The sequence below is a fragment of the Aspergillus bombycis genome (genome assembly GCF_001792695.1).
Source record: "Aspergillus bombycis strain NRRL26010 chromosome Unknown contig00048, whole genome shotgun sequence".
NCBI lineage: Eukaryota > Fungi > Ascomycota > Eurotiomycetes > Eurotiales > Aspergillaceae > Aspergillus > Aspergillus bombycis.
In genome coordinates, this window is record NW_019170050.1 from 214863 (window position 1) to 236395 (window position 21533).

A 21533-nucleotide genomic window follows, 5' to 3' on the forward strand; every position below is an offset into this window, starting at 1 on the left:
TCAAGGGAAACTTCTCTCTGGGGATCTGCAACATTGTAACCAATATCTCAGTAGTCTATCTTGCTGTCGGCCAAGACTTGGATGCGGGATCCTGCGCCACACCTGATCACCAGAACCGACCTTCGGCCGGAATGCTGTGGCTCCTTGTCATACAAAGGTCGTTCAAGGTACGATACGGATTACGGAGTATGGAGTACGGGATCTTTGGAGGAGGGTGATTGGAACTACGCTTGCTGCGACAGATTGAGGTAAGGAGAGGGAGAGAAGGAGGAGGAGGAAGAGGCTTTGGTGGACATTGCGACACGGAGTGATCGGAATCTCAACAAGGAATGTATGTCTGTGCTGTGCTCCTAGTCCTCCTTAGTAACACGTCCCGCATATCTTGCGCCCATCAGATCTCAAATTCCCAATGTCAGTCAGAAACTTTACTGCGCAGGAGACCCAGGGAAGCGAGTTTAGTCTTCGGTACGGTCGTGAGGACCAACCTTTCAAGCTAGGGCTTTGGGATCCACCGGGTGGCAAACCATTAGGATTCCTCAGGCAGACCAGTTGGTACTAGTCCAACTCCCCTTGTTTATATGGTTATGCAATCGTATTATTCATAAGTTTATTGGGGGTTTGATTTGATTTGGTTTTATTTATTTATTATAAATTTAATTTTATTTTATTTTATTTAATTTAATTTTATTTTTTTGGTGCCCCTTTCTACTCGTTTCTACACCCTTTGTTTAGGCGGGGAGGAGGGTTGGTTTTTGAAGGATCTGTGAACCTGTGAGATTTCCCGGCCAGCGGATCGACGAGAGTAATTTGATAAATGGTTGCCTGCATGTTTTGTTGGAATGCGACTTCAGGGCAAGTCAAGTGACTTTCCTGCTGAAGGGAGTGGATCTTTTTTCCATGAAGGTCCTCCGTACCATCTATCATCCTGGTCTTAATGCCTTCTGTTAAGATCGAGGGGAGAGGAAGGATGCGATGTGAATATTCCTCGCTTTGACTAACTCCTCGTGAAAGCGCAAGCTGAAACCAAATATACTGCTGCCTTGAAAGAGGCAACTCGAGTCATGTCAGAAGAGATGCGCTTACTGCGGATGACGAAGGGCTTGCCCCTCCACTTGGAATACTACACATGATTAGTACTTACTGGACTCTACGAAAATAGCAAAGCAGACCTCAATACCTGTACACCGCTGAGGCTATCTACCAATTGGGACCTCGGAGGGCTCGGTCCTATAAACCTGGCCTCGGTAGCGTAGCGACATGACAAATCGTTGGAGGACTGACTAGGTAGACCAGTTGGTCAACCTGTGCTACTATTCTCCGGGAGGGATTAGCGGCTAACTGCAGATGGTCGGATTTTGTCCGTGAAAACGGTCACTGGAATCAGTTGGTGGCAGCCGGAGAACTACTGGTGCAGGAAAAGGAGAGTGTGGTGTGCCAGGTCGTCCGCAGTTGACCAAATGGGAAGGGCGGCGTCATATAGTCTGAACCCGATGCATATGTTGACAGGCAGACGTCTTGATCAGAGAGGTAAGCCAGGTCTAGATCCGAAGGCCGTGAGGCTACACCCGTCATAGTGATGGGTGTGCGAGCTGGCGCAAGAGTTGAGCATTCTCGATATCCTCCGACGGGACGGTGGAATGTGGCTGAGCATTCGTCTAGGAAATGCAGATCTGGTCGACAAATTCTCCGGGGGGCGGTGGGAAACTCTGTTTATGGACAAGTAGACATTCTGATCCATCAGAAATGCGATCTATCGTTTGACAGTGTTATTGGTTCCTCATGCAATAAAGCATTGACTTACCCCGTCTTTTGCTTTCGATAGTTCGTTTCTGACTTTCCGATCGGGTTGAAAAGAGAATTCCGCACCCAGGAAACTATTTCCGGTTATTTACGCGGATCAGGAGACTGCTCTTGACATCCCCAGGAACGATTGTTGTCCCCCCCCCCCTTTCCCTGATATCGACGCGATCTCAAGTCAACAGCCTTGTACTCCGTACTACTATTGAATCTCCTCAACTGAGAGAATGAATATGTATATATAATATTAGTCTTATGCTTTGGATCAGCTGCAGAGCTCACCTGCGCTGGTCGTCAGACCACCCGGTGTAGTATACAGAAAGAGAGGAAAGCGTCTTCTGGTAGATATTTATGCTTGGCTCATACTCGTAGATCTAATAAATGATATCCCGATGTTGTTTACAACCATGACCAGTTTGTCCTGTATGTTCTTTGTGCGGTACCTGAGGCAGCGTGCCTGGATATCATCTGATCACCGCCCTCTGATTGGCCATCCACTTTAGCTTCAATTTGACTCTCTTCATGCAGTTTTCTTCTTTCCCCGGACTTTTCATTCATCTTCAACCCCATCCTCGTCTTGCCGCCTTTTATCCTTTTTCCTCTTCCGCCTCTACCTCCCCTCTTTCCCTCCTCCCGGCGGCATGTCCAAAGCGACTTTCGCCGCAATCGCCGCGGCTAGCGCGGCCACCGGAGCCGGCCTTACAGCGCTGCTCTATTCCTCTTCCTCCCCTCGGCCTCAACAGCAACAGCAACAACAGCAACAGAAGATACCTCCATCTGCACCAGTGTCCTCAGCCACCCCTGTCCCGACCCAACCGGCAGCCCCGTCGCTCGCCGCCAAATCCCTCGCCGGACCCGTCGACCCGTCCGGCATCTACCAATATGGCTTCCCCGGCCCCGTCGCCGATACTCTGCTCTCAGCTCCTCTGGCTGGCGCATACGACCGTCGCACGCGCAACCCCGCCTGGGTAGCCGAGCACATCACGCCGGCTTCGCTGGCGATGAAGAACGCAGACCGCAAACATAGCACCTTCTTCGAAGACACCAGTATCCCCGCTGCCTTCCGCGCCAAACTGAACGATTACTTCCGCTCCGGCTACGATCGCGGCCACCAAGTGCCTGCGGCCGACGCAAAATGGTCTCAGGAAGCCATGGACGCTACTTTTGCCTTGACAAACATGTGCCCCCAGGTGGGCCAGGGATTCAACCGGGACTACTGGGCGCACTTTGAGGAGTTCTGCCGCGACCTGGCCAAGAAGTATCCTTCCGTTCGCATCGTGACCGGCCCCCTGTATCTCCCTCAACGTGAGGCGGATGGCAAATGGCGTGTGTCGTACGAGGTGATTGGCAACCCGCCTAATGTTGCTGTGCCGACGCACTTTTATAAGGTCATCTACGCCGAGGAGGGCCCCGCTTCTCCTACTGGAAAGGTTGCCTTGGGGGCTTTTGTCTTGCCCAATGCTCGGATCCCGAACGACAAGAGGCTGACGGAGTTTGAGGTGCCGGTTGAGGTGGTCGAACGCGCGAGTGGCCTGGAGTTTGTTTCCAAGTTGGAGACGAACCGTCGCAAGCGTCTCTGTCAGGAAATCAAGTGCGATGTTGTCGTACGCGAGTTTAACAACTCTGCCAAGCGGAGCTAGAGTGGCTGTTGTCCTTTGAGGGACTAGACACCCTGGGCCGATTTGTGTAATTTTGGATGTAATAATTTCGGGTTTATAACTGGTTTATATCGTCCGGGCGTTTACGGGTTGCATGCACGTCGGACGTTGTACCTATGTATTTTTTTTTCCCATATAGATCGTCATTCTGCCAATGTTCGGCATGGTCTATCAGTGCCCACTATGTCACAAAGTATACCCCAACCGTTACACCATACTCCATGCAATCAGTAGAATGCAGCCAGTTCAGCATTGAAATGCAACACCCGTTTTGGTCGCTATGTTTCCACCACGCCCTGCAAACCCTGTTCCTTCTGAACTGATCTCTACTAGGCCAGGCTTAATGCTCTCCTTATCCTTCTTCTTTTTCTTTCCTGATTCCTTGCCATTCTCTGTTGAATCACGAGGGGTGATATCGGCCTCGCAAACGTAGCATAGAATTAACCCATGGAGGGCAGCTGTCTGCTCTTGTTCTTCTTTAGTAGCATGCGGGTCTGGTGCATCGTGCGGCGTCATGAATTTGGTCACACAAGGCGAACAGATAACATGGCCACAAGGTTTGGTCACTATGGGTGTAAATGGTCAGTTGGTCACCGCTGATCGAAAGTTCAAAAGTGAAGGATTGTACTTACACATCGCCTTAAGCCCATTTGTTAGTGTCTTTTTACAACTCGGACAGGTCCGCGCCATTGAGCCGTCGGATGCCTTTTCCTCGGTGAAATGTACGTCGACCAGCGACTTGAGCGAATAGCTATGGCGGTGTTCATCCGTCGAACCAGGGCAAACAGGACTCAATTTGACGGTCTTATTGGCCGCAATCTCATTTGGATCGGTATTGGGAGTGAGCGAAGGAACCCAGAATGACGGCAGAGCAGACTTGCTGGACTCAGACTGGCGATTATCGTCTGTCAGTATAGTACTCCCGAACAGGATACCGGTCGATTCCTACCTTTTCCTTCTTCAGCTCCTGTTTGAGTCGCTCCTGCTCCTCCCGAGCAACCCGTGCCATCTCCTTTTCATCCAGCTCAAACACCTTCTTCCGCTTGCCGTCCACTTCGATTTCCCTCGCCTTAAACGCAGCCAATGCCTCCGTAGCCTCCTCAGCCTTCCGCTTTTTATGGTTGTCATTCTGTGCTTGACCGGAAGATTTATTTTTTGCCACCTCCAACCCCATACTGACGAGCTCAAACTCGCGTAGCTCCCGCTCACGCGCCTCTTCTAACGTCCGCTCATCTTCCTCTGCGAGTCTTTTTTTGGCCTCCTCCCGTTCTCGTTCGAGTCGCTTGATCTCCTGTCGCTGCGCGAGGAGGTCATTGATGGCGCATTCGCGACAAAATATATCACCATTTGTTGCGCAGGCGACGACGGGTGCTCGAGCGGGGTGTAGACACAGGCGACAAGAAGCGAATGGAAGGAAAGAGTCGCGGCCGATGACGCCGCGTTGGGTGCCCCATTGCGAGCGGAGAAGGCCGCGCTCGTAGGAAGTGAAGTGTGGGAGGGAGGTGTTACGTTTGGAATGGGCCATTGTTGCGTGGGGTGAATGGTAGGAATATCTAGAAGAACATGGAGTGGGAAGTTCTATTCGGAGCGGAGAATATCTGCGGAGGATGAAGGAGCTGCGATTGTGGCGGGCAAATCAAGAGGAGATTCCTAAGGAAAAAACTTGATGGTTGATTGATCTAATCCTGAGCTAGCCTGAGCCAGAAAAATGACATATCAACAGAAGTCAAACAGAGAACTTGAAGAATAGAGTGAAGAAGATGAGGCCAAAAGCATGCAAATGAAATAAATTGGAGAACTCATGACATAATCATCGTCACGTTCTCTCCGCATTTATTCCAAAACCCCAATCGGGCCATTCAATGTCCGTCCAACTTCACCTGAACTCCAAAGAGAGATGAGCAATGGCCATCGTCTGTCACTCTCAGGTCCAACAATTTATTTGGAATCTAGAGCCTCCTCAGGACTGCGGACGCCGGCTTTTTTAACCATCACCACCTTCTTTTCCGCCTCGAGCTCCTTCACTATTGGGTTACCCTGTTCCTGCTGAGTATTCCCCCCCAATTCAGCCGAGTCCTTCCCCTTCTTGCTCTTCTTCTTCTTCTTTCTTTTCTTCTTGGAGACCTCGGAAATAGCAGGGGAATGATAATCCGGGAATAGATCGGGATTATCAGCCATGAGCTCTCGTACAAGATCCAGCATATCCCAGTGCGGATCAGTGCAGACTTCGCCTGACGACGATTCCTGGGTAGATGCTTGACTATGGCTCTTGGAAACTTGAAGCTTCCCCTTTGAAGTATTTTCGCTGTGTCCATCCTTATCCCGTCTCAGATTGAATGTGCCACTGCCGCTCCGGTGAACCCTCTCCGGCGCACTCGGCCCATGTCTGTGCTTTGGGGAGTGCGCTGATTTCGAGACACCTGGTTCAAGCAATTTCTGTGTCACCTTCGGCTTGGTGGGACTTTCGGGTAAAAGCAGGTACCTACTGCCTTTCTGTTTGGCCATGGCGTCAGACAAGCGGTGGTATCGGTGTATGCGAATGTACTCGTCCGATTTTGCTGCCGTCATGAACAGCTTCTCCTTGACGTCGCGTTCATCGAGCATGGATCGGCCTTCAGTAGCGGTGGAAAGCCCTCGCGTGGTAGCTCCAAACCCTGGCATCACCATGGGTGTTTCGTACCATATGAGGATCTGTCGATAGATGACCCCCGTACTCCCCTCGAGGATAGCCAAAATTCGGTATGCCTTGGCGAGGAAACACATCGCGCGCGCAGTATCGGAGTGGTAGCCAGCGATCATGGCACATTTGGCCCAAATCATCGCAACGCGAGCATCGCGGATCTGGCACGTAAGAAGCCTGCCGATCACTTCATGTGCGGCCTTGAAAGCCATCGCAGGATACAAGTTGACAGTGTCGGGGTGGTTCAAGATGCGCTCAACCTTCCAATACTTATCCATGGCAATCTCGATCACATCCTTGGGTTGCACACAATCTTTGCACGAGCAGAAGAAGCCGAACTCAGTCCACGAGAACAACTCCCGCGCCTTCTGTTGTCCCTTTCCATAGAAGTACGCGACAGTGATCTCCTCATCCTTCTGGATATTCTTGAGAGCGCGCACAACAGCCCTCCCAATCATCGGACTCTGACTCATATTAGTATTTCCATCCTCATCCTTCGGGTACTTATTGATGATCGTCAACGCGCAATTCGGCACACAAGCATGATTAACCGACGCGAGATTCAACCCCACAATCCCAGTCTTCACCCCATTCATGACAATCGGCAACTGATACAAATCCCAAATCCCCGCAAACACCCCCAAATCCTGCTTTAGCGAGCTCGGTAGAGCAAGGAACTTCCTCAGCCACTCACCCCCCATGGCCCTCACCTTCGCCCCAAGCATAGCATTCGCCTCCCTTTGCGTCTGGCACTCTGAAGACTCCTCCTCCGTGGCCCAAGCCACATCTTCCGCAAACACCACGCTGCCAGCAGGGATAGATTCGGTGGTGACAAGGCCGACGCCAACGCCGTAACTAATGAACCGACGCACCAGCGACTCCTCGTACGTGTACTTCTTGACTCCGGGGTTGTTGGAGCTGAAAACGCCCGCCACCTCAGCCATGGAGATGAATGGTGTCGCGGAAGTGACTGTTGAAAACGCACGATGGAAGTGCTGTGTCAGGTCTGAGAGACGGATCACCTCACGACGGACGTCGCATATGTCTGTCTTCTCGTCTAGCGTGATTTCTTCTTGCCCCTGTGTTTCTGGTCTGCTTTGCAAACATTCACTGCGTGACGGCTGGCACTCACGTGATGGTTCGCGACCTACGTACTTTTGGTCCATGGCGCCTGACTAGTTATGTTCTCTGTGAGGAGTGTGCCATGCAGTGGATGTTTGTTGGGACAAAGAGATGAACAGACTAATATTTGCAGAATCACTTTATCTGTGTCAACAATGTGGTTGCAGTGAGGAAAGCCGAATGTGGACAAAGAAGCTGGTCTTCTCCAGTGGTGGCGAACAACAGTGACTGGTATTGAATCAAACAAGACAGAACCTTGTTTACCTTGTTATTTCAGCTCTTTGTGGGTTTAGGTTGAAGGAAAGAAGGAAACAAAATAGCTTAGGGGAGGGAGAACGAGAACAGCTCTTCCTTCTGTATGTGTCTTTATTGTCAGTGTGGGCAGGGACCTAAGGGGATATTCTACGCTGTGGAAGTCTCACCAGGTAACACACAAAGATATGACAGTGTGAGGAGGCAGTGTGTTGGAAGGCATGGAACTCTCAGGGCTACTAGGAAGAACGTGTTGTGTTCTCGGCGCTATTGACTATGATGTCGTGTGTGAAGAGTGTCTAGGCAAATAGCCAAGAAATTCAGAAGTCAACATGCTATTAAATCTCTATTTTAATGGTCTCTTCAATGTTTTTACATGTTATTATTGCCGATGCCGGCTAAGGCCTGCTCTTCCAATGCTCATATCACGCCAAACATCCACATGATACATGGTATCTCAGTAAGAAAAAGAAATGGAAAAGAGAACGACTGCCGCCCATCCTAAGCAAATGCGCCTCGGGCTTATAAGAAGCCAACTAATCAAGTGGAAAAGAAAGTAGAAGAAAAAACGAGGTAGGTCATGTCAATGCGGAGCTGATTCTCCGCTAGTTTAAAGGTGGACTTGAAACAGAAGGAAAGGAAAAAGAGTGAAGTGTGATGAGAGAAGAAAGGTGGACGGGAGAGTAGGCGCTCCATGACAGACATTTGATGAGCCCTCTAACCAAAGCCGAGAAAGCATATCAAGAGAGCTGACGCGATAAGAGACGGTTCATAAAGCTTTTCCAAATATGTCGTTTTTAATGAAGAGACCAGAAGCAGATGGAAAGAAAAGGAAAAGTAAAATGGGTATAATGTCATGAAAGTAAAAGAAAAAAAGGCCTTGCATAATTGCAAAAATCAAGCGTTTACAGCCTGCTCCGGTGGACTAGGCGACATCCCCTGTGGAGTGTTGTTCTCTATAAGGCTATCATTGTCGCCTCTAGTCGAATGCGGCGATACACCTTCATTAGACACCGCGCTCGGCTCATCCCAAGTTAAGATGGGTGGCACCAACACATCAGGCTCCGAGAGTTCCGGAACTAGGCCGATGGCAGCATCGCTCTTGGCCTTGTCTTCGCGATATAGAGCCCCGGCTGCTTCAGCGGAATTCCAGGGATCATCTCGTGCACTCCCTTTGGTCGCTATACTCCCACTTCGCAAAGGGTGTGGGCTGCCAGGGTATAAGGACTCTGAAGCGACAGATCCTGCACTACTGGCAAGTTCTGGATTTGATGCTCTTGGCTCGTCTGATGGAGTTGGCTTTCGTAGTTTGAGGCGCTCTTCTGGCGGCATGTTCTGCCACTCGGAACCAAAAGTCACAATTGATGCCTTCTTGCCATGCACAGTGAAGTTGGTCGACTTCCGTGATAGACCTTCGCCTTGCTGTGGTTTTTGGTTATCATCTGGCGTCGCCATACTGAATCCGGAATCTCGAGACTTTTTCTTTCGAGGATAATGAAGATGATGGCCGCTGGGGGAATCCCGAAGGGTACGATGAAGACTGCGACGGATACGGCTTGTTCTCTCCCCCTGAAATACGCCTTGCGCATCTTCTGGTTTCTGGTCGGCCTCGCTATCATTTGTAGCCGAAGAATGCTTCCGTGCTTGAGGCGAACTGCCGACTTCAAGCAGCCCTGTTTCACGCAGCAGCCGCTCTTCGTTTTCATCCATACTACCGGGGGCAGTTATCTTAGAGGCTCGAGACCCCAGGCTCGAAACATCTACCTTACTAGCGGCGCTCAGCACCGATGCTTCGCGCCGTACGCTACTCGCCGGATGGGGCGAGCAAGACTTCGCGCGTTCCCCGGTATTGTCCATGGACATTTGTCTACCAACCCGGGAAGCTACTTCGAGGGAAGCAAAGGAGGCTGGTATACTTGGTCTCCGGCCGTCGGGAGAAGCGGGTTGTGATGGCGGAGTTTTGTAGACCGAGTGAGGACCGCTAGACTCCGCAAGTGGGGATGGGTTATCCTCTGTCGGAGACATCACTCGGTCAGACCCTGCTCCATCCAGGTTCTCTGGCTCGGATGTAACGGTGGTGGTTGGTATTTGCAAGTGTAATTTCTGCTCTGCGAGAGGCTTCTCTTCGTCCAACGCTTCGCCTATGTCTCGAACAAGAACCTCTCTATAGCACTTAGTGCGCCAAATATCCTGTCTAACCCATTTGAGTTTTGCAGCCATGCGCCCTGCAGCAATGATGACATGCTCTCTAGCCCTGGAATGTACAGGCGTCAAAATTTGCAAGTGCCTTGCATTTCGCAAGAGATCATCAAGCTGTCGTTGTCCAACAAATAGTTTTTCATTGGCCTCTCGAATCTTTTGGCGTATAAGCTGCCTACGAGCAGTGACCAACTCCTCCGCCACATCGGTATCAGGGTTTGGAGACGGCGGTTCTTTGTCTATAGAGAGATGTGAACTGCTGGATTGAGTCGAACCCCGACGGCTCATCCGATTCCGTTGTGCTTCATAATTCGTGGCGATCATTCCCTTCGTTCTGACTCCGGTGGTCCGAAACGTCGCAGCATAATTCAGTTTCGCTACCCAATCGTTCATGTCAGCTTCGGTATTTGCCAGGAATACCTCCTCTAGAGCGCCATGGCGGACGAAGACAAAGGCATGCTTGTGCTTTTTGTAGCTTAAATCCAGCAAAGCCACTGCGTCCTCGGTTGACATGATACCGTCCGGTTTGAATTCGGTAAGAGGAGGTTTGAAAACTACCGCCCGACGACGGCCCTCCTTTTGATGGCTTTCGTGCTGAGCCATCAAAGATTTAACCCAAGCCACATCCTTGAAAAAGTAGAGTTGCGAGAATGTGAGCAGAGCACCCCATTCTTGCCATGGAGATCTAGCTCTCTTCTTTTTCGGATCCTTTCGCCAAAGCAATCCAACTTTAGCGATTTTGATATCGACCAGCCCGGGATTAGAGTCGGCCGGATTGTCGATACTCGATGGCATATACATGTCCGGCCTAGATCGTAGAGACACAATTTGCAAAACACCAGACTTAGAAAATGCGTGGTGGAGACCATCGATATTTGCTGGTCCATCAGTTCCATCACAACAATAGGTATCGTCCAAGTTCATAACGTCCCTAAGGCTTGGGCGCAGAGAATCCAGTTTCCCGTCCAATATCAACGTATAGGGGTCCACTGGTTCTCTGGTGGCTCGAACCAAGTGATCTGTGCTAGTGGCCTTCAACAGAGTTCGTCGTGGCCGTGCAAACTGTCGGCCATTGGACATTGTGTCCTCGATATGGATGAAAGGGGTGTACGAGATGTTCTCATAGAAACACTCCAGGATGTCCTCCGATATGCCTTCGCCACGAGTATTTTTGACATAGTCTGGCTTTTGCATTTTCCTCTTGTTATTCTTGTTAAAGACATCTGTATGTAGAATTAAGATCGAGAAGGCGATGAAATAGGCTTGATCTAGATGAAAAGTAGAGCGTCAGTTTCGAAGCTTTGCACAATGCCACACTGATGGTGATCAACGTACCTGTGGAGGCGAAAATACCCGGATTACATTCATGATATCTATCGGCAAAACTTTGGAGGAAGCGGTCAATCTGTTGCGTCTCCTTTGGCAGCTCCACCTCCATTAAGAGTTTCCGGATAGCCATATCAATGGGATCACCGAAGAACGAGAACCCTCTCATATACTTTCGCAGGGCAGTCTTAAAGAAATCATCGTTTGATTGAGCTAGGACGCCAGCAATCGCGCCCCTTGGAATGCTCTCTTCTAGTCGAGTTAGATATGTCGCCGGAGTGTCACCCTCTTGTCGTTCGGGATATGTGATCAAGCTCAGCTTCGAACCTGGGGTTCCCGGGCCTTTGGTGCCTGGGGATCCGGACCGGGCAACCGGGGAATCGGAATTCTGTCTAAATCGGTGGGGGATGTTAAAAATATCCCCAAAACTCTTTCGCCCACTAGTGGAGGTTGATGTCCGCCCTGAGATGAGATGTGGCGATGACTGCCCGTTATCCCGTGCATTAGCCAACGAATCCAAAGTAGACGATCTCGTACGTGATGTAGGCATTGCCCGACTCTTGTTCGACGGTGTTGAACGGGCAGAATGAGCCGAGGCTGCAGAGTCATTTCTCAGCAAGGGCGGTCGCGACGAAGCCAGGCCCACCGACGACCGTGTGGGAGATGGCAGCGGAGAGACATGGTCTTCGTTTGGATCTTCCGACAGGTCGGACTTCGGGGCGGAATCGCCAGCAGCAGACTTTGATATGGCCGAGCTTTGTGCGTGGCCGTTGCCGGAGTCGTTGCCCGTTGGTTTTGGTGGTAAAGGAAAAAGAGGACTGCGGTGCCGTTTTAAGCGCGGCATACGAAATCGCTTGTTGCCAGACACCCCCTCACGAGGGGAGGCCGAACGAGGATTGCTATCTCCAGCACTCCGATCGGAACGAGAGGATTCCGAAAACCGCGCATCTGTCACCGAGGAGCGTTGAGAATCATGGGTCTGGTCACGATTGCTTCGGATCGACGTAGTTGATAAACGCCCGGGCTCTTCGCTGTTACTCTGAGAGGCCGATAGGATAGGATCCGCCGCCTGCGACGCTGTTGATCCCTGTGCAGCATGCCCAAGCTTTTCGTTCTGACTATGTTTTGGTGCGCGCTGCGTAGGCAATTCCTCTACAGAGGGTGTTTTAGAATCGGGGAAGAGTTTGAATTTAGTCTTTCGTTTGACAGGTTGATCTAGTTCATGGCTCGTGGGTGCAGTGGTAATTATGGTAGGAGCTATGACAGTATAGAAGCAATGAGCGATGTGACCAATACAACATTAATGTGAGCCTATGAAGCAGATGCACTTACGAGGCAGATTCGGCACGGGAGGAACATCCTCCTCCCCTTTCGCGTAGGATTTTGAGAGCTGCGGATCAGATGCATGACGTAGCCTCATGAAACTAAATCGGTTGAAGCGCCAATTTGAACTATCGGTCACTGATAGGCCGGCATTTTGTACCTTGCCCGGTGGGGTATGCGAATGACTTCCTACAAGCTCCGGCCCGGTAGTGTCAGTGGGGTGGTCTGCATCTGGACCGGTCAAAGTGGGTGAACGAGGAGCGGACTCCGAGCGCCTCGGTGCTAGATTGGTTGTGGAGAGAGTAGGGCGAGAGATTTGCTCGCTATGGCGGGATACCGACTGAGGTTCGACCAAGCTCCGTCTCTTGGTTTCGTTGCCATCAGAGGTGCCAATTCGTAGACCTTTCCAATACATGACGACAGAAATACCGAGAATGAGTTGTTACGTGGCCCTGCAGCATAGCCAGGGCGAGAACCCCATCCAACAGTATCCGGTGACGCTAGGCGATTGCCCCACGGTGTATCACAACAGTAACCCCCGATCTTGTTCGCACGGCTATCTTATACGACGGCGTTCCCCAATAGACGGGCGGAGGGTTTTGCTTGGAAACGTCACCCTTAATCAACATCGATTAGCATCGCGAACGAATTGTTAGGTAGAAGAGTAACGGAACTGTTGACGGAGGCGGAGGTGCGGAATCGTAAAAAGGGGGCAGGGGTACGGCAAGAGTCGATCGCCAGAGGAGAATTCGGAGGCCAGAAAGACAATTTGGAGAACAATGGTTGGAGCTCTTACATTGCCCAGCTCACGCTTGACCGAAGTGTGGAAGCGCGGACGAATGGGGTTGATTAGGCTGCGAAGGCTGAGGAACAAATAAAAACAAGGAAATGAGGGGAGGCTTGTCAATGTGTTGGAGAAAATAGGAGCGGAGGAGCAGTCAATGCCCTTTGCAGTAGTAAATGAAAGATTGTACGACGGTGAGAAGTGAGGGAATCAAGGATTAAAAAAACCGAGTGCGGAGGAAGGGATAAGATGTGAAAATGGGGCAGGGTTGTTGGCAAGGACAGGCATAGGGAAGAAGAATAACGATGATGATGAAGATGGTGGAGTTTCAGATGACGGGCCGAGCAAATGCACCCCAGGCACGTGTTCTACGTTATGCACAATTTCCCTTCCTCTCCATTTTTTTTACTGGGGTTGTTTTAACTTGTTTGCTTTTACTATCATATTTTATTTTTTACATTTAAAGTATATTAAAATTTCTTGACACCTTTTACAATATGTAGAAATCCTGTCAGAATATTGGATCGGCCCTATCCTCAGTTTCCCCTCCGGTGGGTTGTTTCTATCTTTAACTTGGATGTACTTGGTTTAGGCGGGATTTAATAATCCAAGGTACACCCATTAATCTAGACAACCCCATACACCACTGAAGTACCACCGATTAAGTATACGTGTACCTTAAAATTCATCCATGTACTGTAAAAAAAATGACATCAGAATGGACTTCCTTACCACCCACAATGACATATCCTTTTGCCGGTGGCATCCCATAGGTATGTATGTACAAGTATGTACAACTGAATACAATACCCAGCGGTGGTCTCCCTCAACTGAGACCCGAGTCTCCTAGACAATAATCATTGTCATCTGTAAGGACTGGAAAGACAGGTTTTATCTTTTAACTCGGAGACCCTTGCGGTGTTCCATAGTTCACCAAACCCACGTGATATCGGTCGTCGTCATATAAATAGCTGAGACATTGTTTCCTTTTCTGCTCCCTTCTGTTATGAAATAATATATAATATAATCCAAAATTTTTGTTTTTTTTTAAAAAAAATAGAAATCAAAACAAAGGAATGCTATGCTAACGGTATTAGAAATATTCCAAGAGAGAGAGAGAGAGAGAAAACTGTTACAATCTTGAAAATAGTTCGTATCGGTCAAGAGTGACATGCATTACTAGTATGTCCTTGCTGTAAAGTTTCACTCCGCTTAAATCCCAGTAAACAATTCGTCGTATGATTCTAGAATTCTACAGCCCTGGGAAGAACTGCAAAACCAGCGAACGCGTCACCACCACTGGCCACGAATCAAAAAATGGAGCTTTGTTTCGGGTATGCCAAGCAGGGCTTCCAGACCGGGCTCCTTTCGGAAGACGGTTATATAAATGTTCAACGATTCAGGGAGTACTATGTTACATTTGTCGGTTGCTGATGGACGGTGTTCCGGTCGGCCATTCCGGACCCGTCGAAGGCCGGATCTACAAGAACCATAATGCTGGGATTGGAAATGTTCATCCGTTAATGCTCGCAACGGGCTCATTAAGTGCCTCGTCGCGGTCTAGAATGGCCTAAAAACTTTATCGGAATGTGAGTGGAGCCAGTGGGGGTCCGTCATTCGACTGACAGCTGATTTGGCCTGCAGCAGGTGCAACGGTTGATTTAATTCTTGATCGTTCATAGAATTCTCCTACTAAGTAGTATACAAACAGGGCCCGGAAGCCTGCGCCAGCATTGAAGGATGCGTGTGGTAAAGGGCGGCGGTAGCATTCTCTTCCTGGTTTCTTGTCCCCTCTACCCCCAGTAAGGGCGATCTCCTTAAATTGCTCCTTGCGCTTTCCTGACCAGTATTTTCCCATTCGGAGGAAGCGGAAGTATCTTCAATTGGTACCTTGACCCGAACCTAGATAGGGCCTTCTTGGTGTATTCAGGTCGAGTGCTTCCCGAACCAAAAGCCCCAGGAGCCGCTGGGTCACCGTTCGGCTATCGGTTAACATGCCAAGTTGACCACTTCTCTCAGTGCTGGCATTGTAACTCTCTGCAAGAACCGGCATATACTGACATTGTAGTGCCATATTGCGGACAGTGACTCCTCAATTTGCCCAATGAACCAGTCTATTTGTCCAAGTATGCGACTGTAGTATGATTACGATCGGACCCTGGGGACAACTACCAGGACTTTCCACCAAGAGTCTGTTCGATGAGTAGTCGTGACAAGTACATCTTTTCCTTATCTCTGTAGGATTCGATAAAAACCTGGATCTCGTTCGGGTGGTGTCCGGCAGGAAATCCGACAGATACGTTTCTACCAACAGATGGGGCTGTTCTGCCTGAGGCACTCGTCAGATGTCAGCCTCAGGCAGCAGCCGCGGTCCATGGCTCATCGTCCATCTCAGGTCACTTCACTCCATGCCTCTTTCATCCTTTTCCCCCAGTCGCTGTCTGGCCCCGCTCGATTGACATTCACTTAAAGAGTTGACAATGAGGATCTTGGCCTAGCTCTTCTTGCGATTTGACTACCACCGAGATGCGCTACCTCTTTCTCATCATCCTGGTGGCTTTGGCCGCTCTGACAACCGCCGTCCCCGCAGGCTCCAGTATCACTCCACCACCGCCGATTGAGCCCGTCCAGCTACTATCCCCACAGTCGTCCGATCTCAGACGGCCATGGACCCGAGTAAGGGACTGGATAATTGAGACTATCTGGGGCCTTCCAAAACCAACCTCTTATCGGCTCCCTTTCAAGGACCTTTCGCACGACCACTCTCCGCCGTCTCGGGTTCAGGCGCGGTACGGCAGCGATGTGGTTCTGCGATTCCGCTTGCGCAATGACAAAGAAGCCGAAGCCTTAGAGCAGGCGACCGAGATTCTTTTTCTGGATGTCTGGGCTTCCGCTTCCGACTTTGTTGATGTTCGACTGGCCGAAGAAGTCGTAAGTCTTAATTACTTTCTCCGTTCTCCCATGCAGGCTGATCCCTTCCTAACGCTCTTCCCATAGATTCCTTCGTTATTAGGCTTACTGCCAGACTCCCTTCGCACCGCTTATACCCCCCTCATTGACAACCTACCGGAGCTGATATATACTACTTATCCAACTCGACGACCCATAGGACTAGAGGGCCAGCCGGGATTCCGGCCTTCCGTCCGACAGTCGGCTCAGCTCGGGGACCTCTTTTTCCAAGATTATCAACCACTTTCCGTCATTGTTCCATGGATGCGTTTGATGGCCTCTATGTTCCCATCCCATGTGCGCATGATCAACGTGGGAATTTCATATGAAGGCCGAGAGATCCCTGCACTCCGACTCGGCGCTGGAAGCCACAGAGCGCAGTCAGCCCCTCGCCGGACTATTGTCATGGTCGGGGGCAGCCACGCGCGAGAATGGATCAGCACCTCCACAGTGACATACGTCGCTTCGAATCTGATCACCAATTTTGGCAAATCCAAAGCAGTAACCCGCCTGCTGGAAGACTTTGACGTCATCCTCGTACCAACCATCAACCCAGACGGATACGTCTACACCTGGGAAGTCGACCGCCTATGGCGCAAAAACAGACAACGTACCAGTCTCCGCTTCTGCCCGGGGATCGACCTAGACCGATCATGGGGTTTCGAATGGGACGGCGAGAGGACCCGTTCCAACCCCTGCTCCGAGAACTACGCAGGCGACGAGCCATTTGAAGGACTAGAAGCCGCGCAATTCGCGCAATGGGCTCTCAACGAGACCCAAAACAACAACGCCGACATTGTAGGCTTCCTCGACCTCCACTCCTACTCCCAACAGGTCCTCTACCCCTTCTCCTTCTCCTGCTCGTCAGTCCCACCCACCCTCGAAACCCTCGAAGAGCTAGGCATGGGCTTCGCCAAAGTTATCCGCCAGACCACGCACGAGATCTACGACGTCACCTCCGCCTGCGAAGGAACCGTCACAGCCACGGACAAAGCCTCCGCAAAGACCTTCTTCCCCATCAGCGGGACGTCGGGCGGCAGCGCCCTAGACTGGTTCTACCACCAACTCCACGCCAGCTACGCATACCAAATCAAGCTGCGCGACCGCGGAAGCTACGGCTTCCTCATCCCGTCCGAGTACATCGTGCCCACAGGAAAAGAGATCTACAACGTTGTCCTGAAACTGGGCGAGTTCCTCGTCAAAGAAACCGCCTCCCCAGCCACCAAAGCAGACATAAACTGGGACGCTGACCTCCTTGTCCACGATGACTCGACGAGAGCAAGCCCCCCGGAAAGTGTCTCCGACTCTCGCCCCGAAGTAAACATAGATTCAACATCAACTGTGAACACCACCCCAATCCCCTTCCCAGAAGACACACTGGATAACGAATGGGTACCGTTCGATCTAGATGGGGAAGAGGACGAGGATGAACAGAACTGGGAGCTCCGACGACGACGGAGGTAGAAGATTTGTTCTTGCCTTTAGGTATAGTTTTGCACAGGACTGGTTTTGCACTGGATTACTCTTTTGATTATTGTTGGTGTCATTTCCCCCCCTCCCCCCCTTCTTATTTTCCTTTTTTACAATCTAATTGTGGATATCTGAGATGAGGCTATGAATAATGAACAAGACTTCTATAGTGGTTGGAGATTTACAGAGCTCTACATAGTGCTTTAGTTATATGTCAATTCTATTATACTTACCCGATGAAGACTGTAAATACCACTCGTATAGATTCCAGCCGATCATACAAACCTGTAATACAGTCACTACAGCATCAAATAGAGAAGGCAAGTCTACAGGTATTCTACCAGCCGACCTCAACCGGAAACTCTAGCATATGATCGGAGTCTTCATTATCTCATAGCATAGCAATAACCATGAACATAAAATACATACGACAAAGGTTTCCTAGAAGAGCCAGGACACAAACTTGTTGTAGAACCAGCTTCCGGTGCCACGCTGTTCATCCAGAATAGCCTTCCGGGCCAAGTACTCTTGTTCCTCGCGGTCGATGATGTCTTTGCCGGTCCAGAGATCGGCCTCCTCGGGCTTCACGCCCTTGGCACCGGTGAAGATCTTGTAGCCGAAGATCAGAATCAAGTAGAGGGGGATGCCTAGATAGGCAGTGATGAATTTCTTGTAGTTGAAGTTGCCCCACTTAGGGTTGTGGGTGAAGACGTCGTAACTCTTCGTCAGGGCGATGAGGATGCAGAATGCGAGGGCGATGTAGGCGCCTGTCTTACCGAAGGGAGACTTGTAAGCTAGCTCGTGCTCGGGGACATTCTGAGCCTTGCGGGCATTGATGAAGTGGATGTGCGTGACCAGCAAGGAGATCCAAGCCAGGAGACCGAAGATGGTCACGAGGTCGACGAAGTAGCCGAAGACGGTCTTGGAGTCGTTGGAAACGTTCATGTAGGCAAGGCAGGCAATCAGGGCACACAGAATCAGGGCGAAGACTGGGACACCACGCTTGTCGGTCCGCGATAGAAACTTTGGTGCTTTGCCTTCCCGAGCCAGACCGTAAATGGTTCGGGTCGCGATATACAAATCGGAGTTGGATGCGGAGAAGACGAACAACAGAATGCATGCATTCAGGATGTGGGGAAGAACCGGGATACCGGCAAGCACCACCGCCACCACGAAGGGCGATGCAGCAGCGGAGCTGGACTGCTTCGTGGCAAAGACGAGCTCGTCTGAGTTGTAGGGGACGAGGGTACCGACGAGCAAGACGCTGGTCACATAGAAGACGACGATTCGAAAGAAGGTAAGCTTGATCGCGCGGGGGATGGTTCTACGGGGATTCTGAGCCTCGCCGACAGTTACACCGATCAGCTCCGTACCCAGATACGCGAACGTTGCCGAAACCATAGTCGACCAGAACGCGAAGAAGCGCCCAGAATCTCCATCAGCGATATACGTATTGAAGGCGCCCGGGTTCTTCCAGTAGCGAAACCCTTTCCGGTCGTGATCGGGACCACCTCCCAGCATCAGAATGAAAGAGAGCAAGATGATGCCGAGGATGACTATCACCTTGAAGGAGGACAGCCAAAACTCGAATTCGCCGAAAAACTTGACACCGAAGTAGTTAATGCAAACAATGATCACAAGGAACACTGTAATCCAAACACCTGCGTTAACTCTTTCTGTCGGTATCCAATATTGTATGACCATCGCGCCAGCTGTTAGTTGGTTCGGTGTGAGAATAATATATTTAAACCAGTATCTAACGGGGACAGCATACGTCAGTTACCACAACTCCTAGGGTATAACCGTATCACTTACGTCCATCCCAGAGCAAACCCAAGAGCCGGGTCACAGAATCGAACAGCGTAGCCAGTAAAACCAGAAGACAAGGGTAGCCAGGCGGCCATTTCTCCCAGGCCGCACATGACAATATAGACGACAAGACCGACAACAGAATAAGAGATTAAGATAGATGCAGGCTAATCGAAAGTTAGAGAGTAATTTCGCTAGAAACATCAAGATAATTGTAACTTACGCCAGCCCTAAAAGTGAATCGCGCATTAGCATCTCAAGTTCGCTTTCTATAGGTTCTGGAAAGGACTTACTTTGCAAGAGCTTCTCCCGTACCAATAATGAGACCTGTACCGATAGCACCTCCGATTGCTGCTTTCTGTTAGCTCTTTGCGCTCAACCAGCGATTCCAAGCATAGCACCATACCAATCATAGTAATATGACGGGCCTTGAGGTCTCGGTGGAGGTCGACATGGTGCTCTCCCGCAACGATGCCCTCCTCTGCCTTGGTGATGTCGCCGGACAACTCTCTATTCATCTCCGGCGAGATGCCATCGTTCTTTTCTCCGATGAAGCCCATTGTACCGAATGCGTTCGGATGGTGGGCAGAGTTCTGCGGGGGCTCAGGAACGAATCCCGCTTCACTAGCGGCAGGTACTCCCGCTACTTAAAACAGAATACTTTATCTTCTCTCACGTTGTTGAGCCCTCTGAAAGGAGAACTAAGATCCCAAGGGAAAGGGACTGTAAAAAAAGGGGGGAGAGATGAGGAGAAGCAGACGACAGAAGGGGAAAAAGGCAGAAAGACAGGCGAGGGGATAGGTTAAATAGTAGTAAGATTGATCACCACGGATCGCATCGGGGTGGCCGAGGCTCTGAGGGACAAGGATTAGAATCTGGACGGCATGAAAAACAAAAAAGAAAAAAAAAGATAAGCTAAGATTGTGGTCCGATAGTTGAAAGTATAATTGATATTACTGGAAGAATAACTATTACCTACTGCATATTGCATTGCCCCATCCGAACGGTGTGTAGTCTCTCCCAAAGAGGAGATGATAGACCCAACTTGGAAGTAAGGAATTAAGGAATTCCCCCGCGTAAAAGACTCGCAAGTGATGATTGGTGTACCGGCAGGAATTTCCCGCCGTTCTTGGAGGCTCATCCAACTTTGTGGATGGAAGAGGTTAGCCTCGTCCGACTGCTCATGAAGAGCTGTTACCTGATTGAGTTGTCCATTGGTTGGTTTGCCTGCCAAGATGGGGTCAAAAGCGGACGGTCTTGGCACCCTTGACACGAGGTGCACAAGCCGCCTACTCGAATTCTCCACACCCGGGGAAATAAAAGATTAGCCTTTTCTGTTAGTCATGGAATCGGTTGCCCCGTCCGGGGTAGATATTCTAGTTACTACTAGTCCTAGTCCTTATACACACATGCACACCGAGTCTCGACTTTGGGCGTCTTATACGATCCGGATTTTAACACATAACTTGCAGTATTTTGGGGTAGCCACTAGTGTATATATTAAAAGTTTTATAGTTGTGAGGTATTTATTAATGGTAAAGAAGATAAATAAAAAAAAAAACTAAAATAAATAAGCAGTCAAGATACTGAGGCAAAGATAGAGACGCTGGGATATATTGTATGAGTGTAAGATTCACCTCATCGATACTACCGTAGCTCTCCATATCTCTGTCTAACCAGAAACTAACACCATCGCGTGGATAAGCTGTTCTTTAGCCGAAGCAAAGCGAGCGGGTCGGAAAACAAGCAAGAAGAGGGGCCATCAACAGCATCGACCATTGGGGCACTTGGTTCTTGGCACGCCTTGGCTTTCCGGTCTGTGGCTGGAATGACGCTTTTAGTTCATGACTAGCTTGGTGAAAAAACCCGCCCGAACGAATCGTAGCGATGCCAATAGTCAGTGGCGGCCAGTTTACCGCGGACAACTCAGGTTCACCAGACGTATGGCTACCTTTCCATGTATCGGGATATACTTAATCCACACGCACAAATAAAAGATGGGAAGAGAAGAAAAGGTTGGGCCGCAAAGGAGGAAGTCCGCTATCAACTTAGTGGCTCGCCAAGAGCTGCTATCTCTGCGTTTATCTCCCAGGCCATGACTCGCCAATCATCATGGTCTGTCGCTTATCTCTGCTTCTAGAATAGCTAAAAAAAAAAAGAAAAA

At 50.1% G+C, this 21533-nt stretch overlaps 6 protein-coding genes across 6 annotated transcripts; 2 read left to right on the top strand and 4 right to left on the bottom strand.

Annotated features, from left to right (window-relative positions):
- Positions 1–2438: 2438 nt before the first annotated feature.
- On the top strand, positions 2439–3437 carry ABOM_007126 (DNA/RNA non-specific endonuclease; the record flags this gene model as incomplete). The annotated part of the gene is made up of 1 exon (XM_022534255.1): positions 2439–3437. One exon carries the CDS (start codon positions 2439–2441, stop codon positions 3435–3437), a length of 999 nt encoding a protein of 332 aa, XP_022388684.1.
- Positions 3438–3701: 264 nt separating this feature from the next.
- ABOM_007127 (putative RING finger domain protein) lies at positions 3702–4980 on the bottom strand (the record flags this gene model as incomplete). The annotated part of the gene is made up of 3 exons (XM_022534256.1): positions 3702–4021; positions 4088–4346; positions 4405–4980. The coding sequence occupies 3 exons, from the start codon at positions 4978–4980 to the stop codon at positions 3702–3704; spliced, it is 1155 nt and encodes a 384-aa protein (XP_022388683.1).
- Positions 4981–5393: 413 nt separating this feature from the next.
- ABOM_007128 (SET domain-containing protein) lies at positions 5394–7301 on the bottom strand (the record flags this gene model as incomplete). The annotated part of the gene is made up of 1 exon (XM_022534257.1): positions 5394–7301. The coding sequence occupies one exon, from the start codon at positions 7299–7301 to the stop codon at positions 5394–5396; it is 1908 nt and encodes a 635-aa protein (XP_022388680.1).
- A 1105-nt stretch (positions 7302–8406) lies between these two features.
- Positions 8407–12772, bottom strand: ABOM_007129 (Arf family guanine nucleotide exchange factor SYT1; the record flags this gene model as incomplete). The annotated part of the gene is made up of 3 exons (XM_022534258.1): positions 8407–10976; positions 11044–12291; positions 12367–12772. 3 exons carry the CDS (start codon positions 12770–12772, stop codon positions 8407–8409), a joined length of 4224 nt encoding a protein of 1407 aa, XP_022388679.1.
- A 2895-nt stretch (positions 12773–15667) lies between these two features.
- ABOM_007130 (M14 family metallopeptidase) lies at positions 15668–17554 on the top strand (the record flags this gene model as incomplete). Its single annotated transcript, XM_022534259.1, has 2 exons — positions 15668–16072; positions 16139–17554. 2 exons carry the CDS (start codon positions 15668–15670, stop codon positions 17552–17554), a joined length of 1821 nt encoding a protein of 606 aa, XP_022388704.1.
- Positions 17555–18001: 447 nt separating this feature from the next.
- ABOM_007131 (dicarboxylic amino acid permease agtA) lies at positions 18002–19929 on the bottom strand (the record flags this gene model as incomplete). The annotated part of the gene is made up of 5 exons (XM_022534260.1): positions 18002–19316; positions 19376–19536; positions 19593–19599; positions 19663–19720; positions 19776–19929. The coding sequence occupies 5 exons, from the start codon at positions 19927–19929 to the stop codon at positions 18002–18004; spliced, it is 1695 nt and encodes a 564-aa protein (XP_022388705.1).
- Between the last annotated feature and the right edge of the window lie 1604 nt (positions 19930–21533).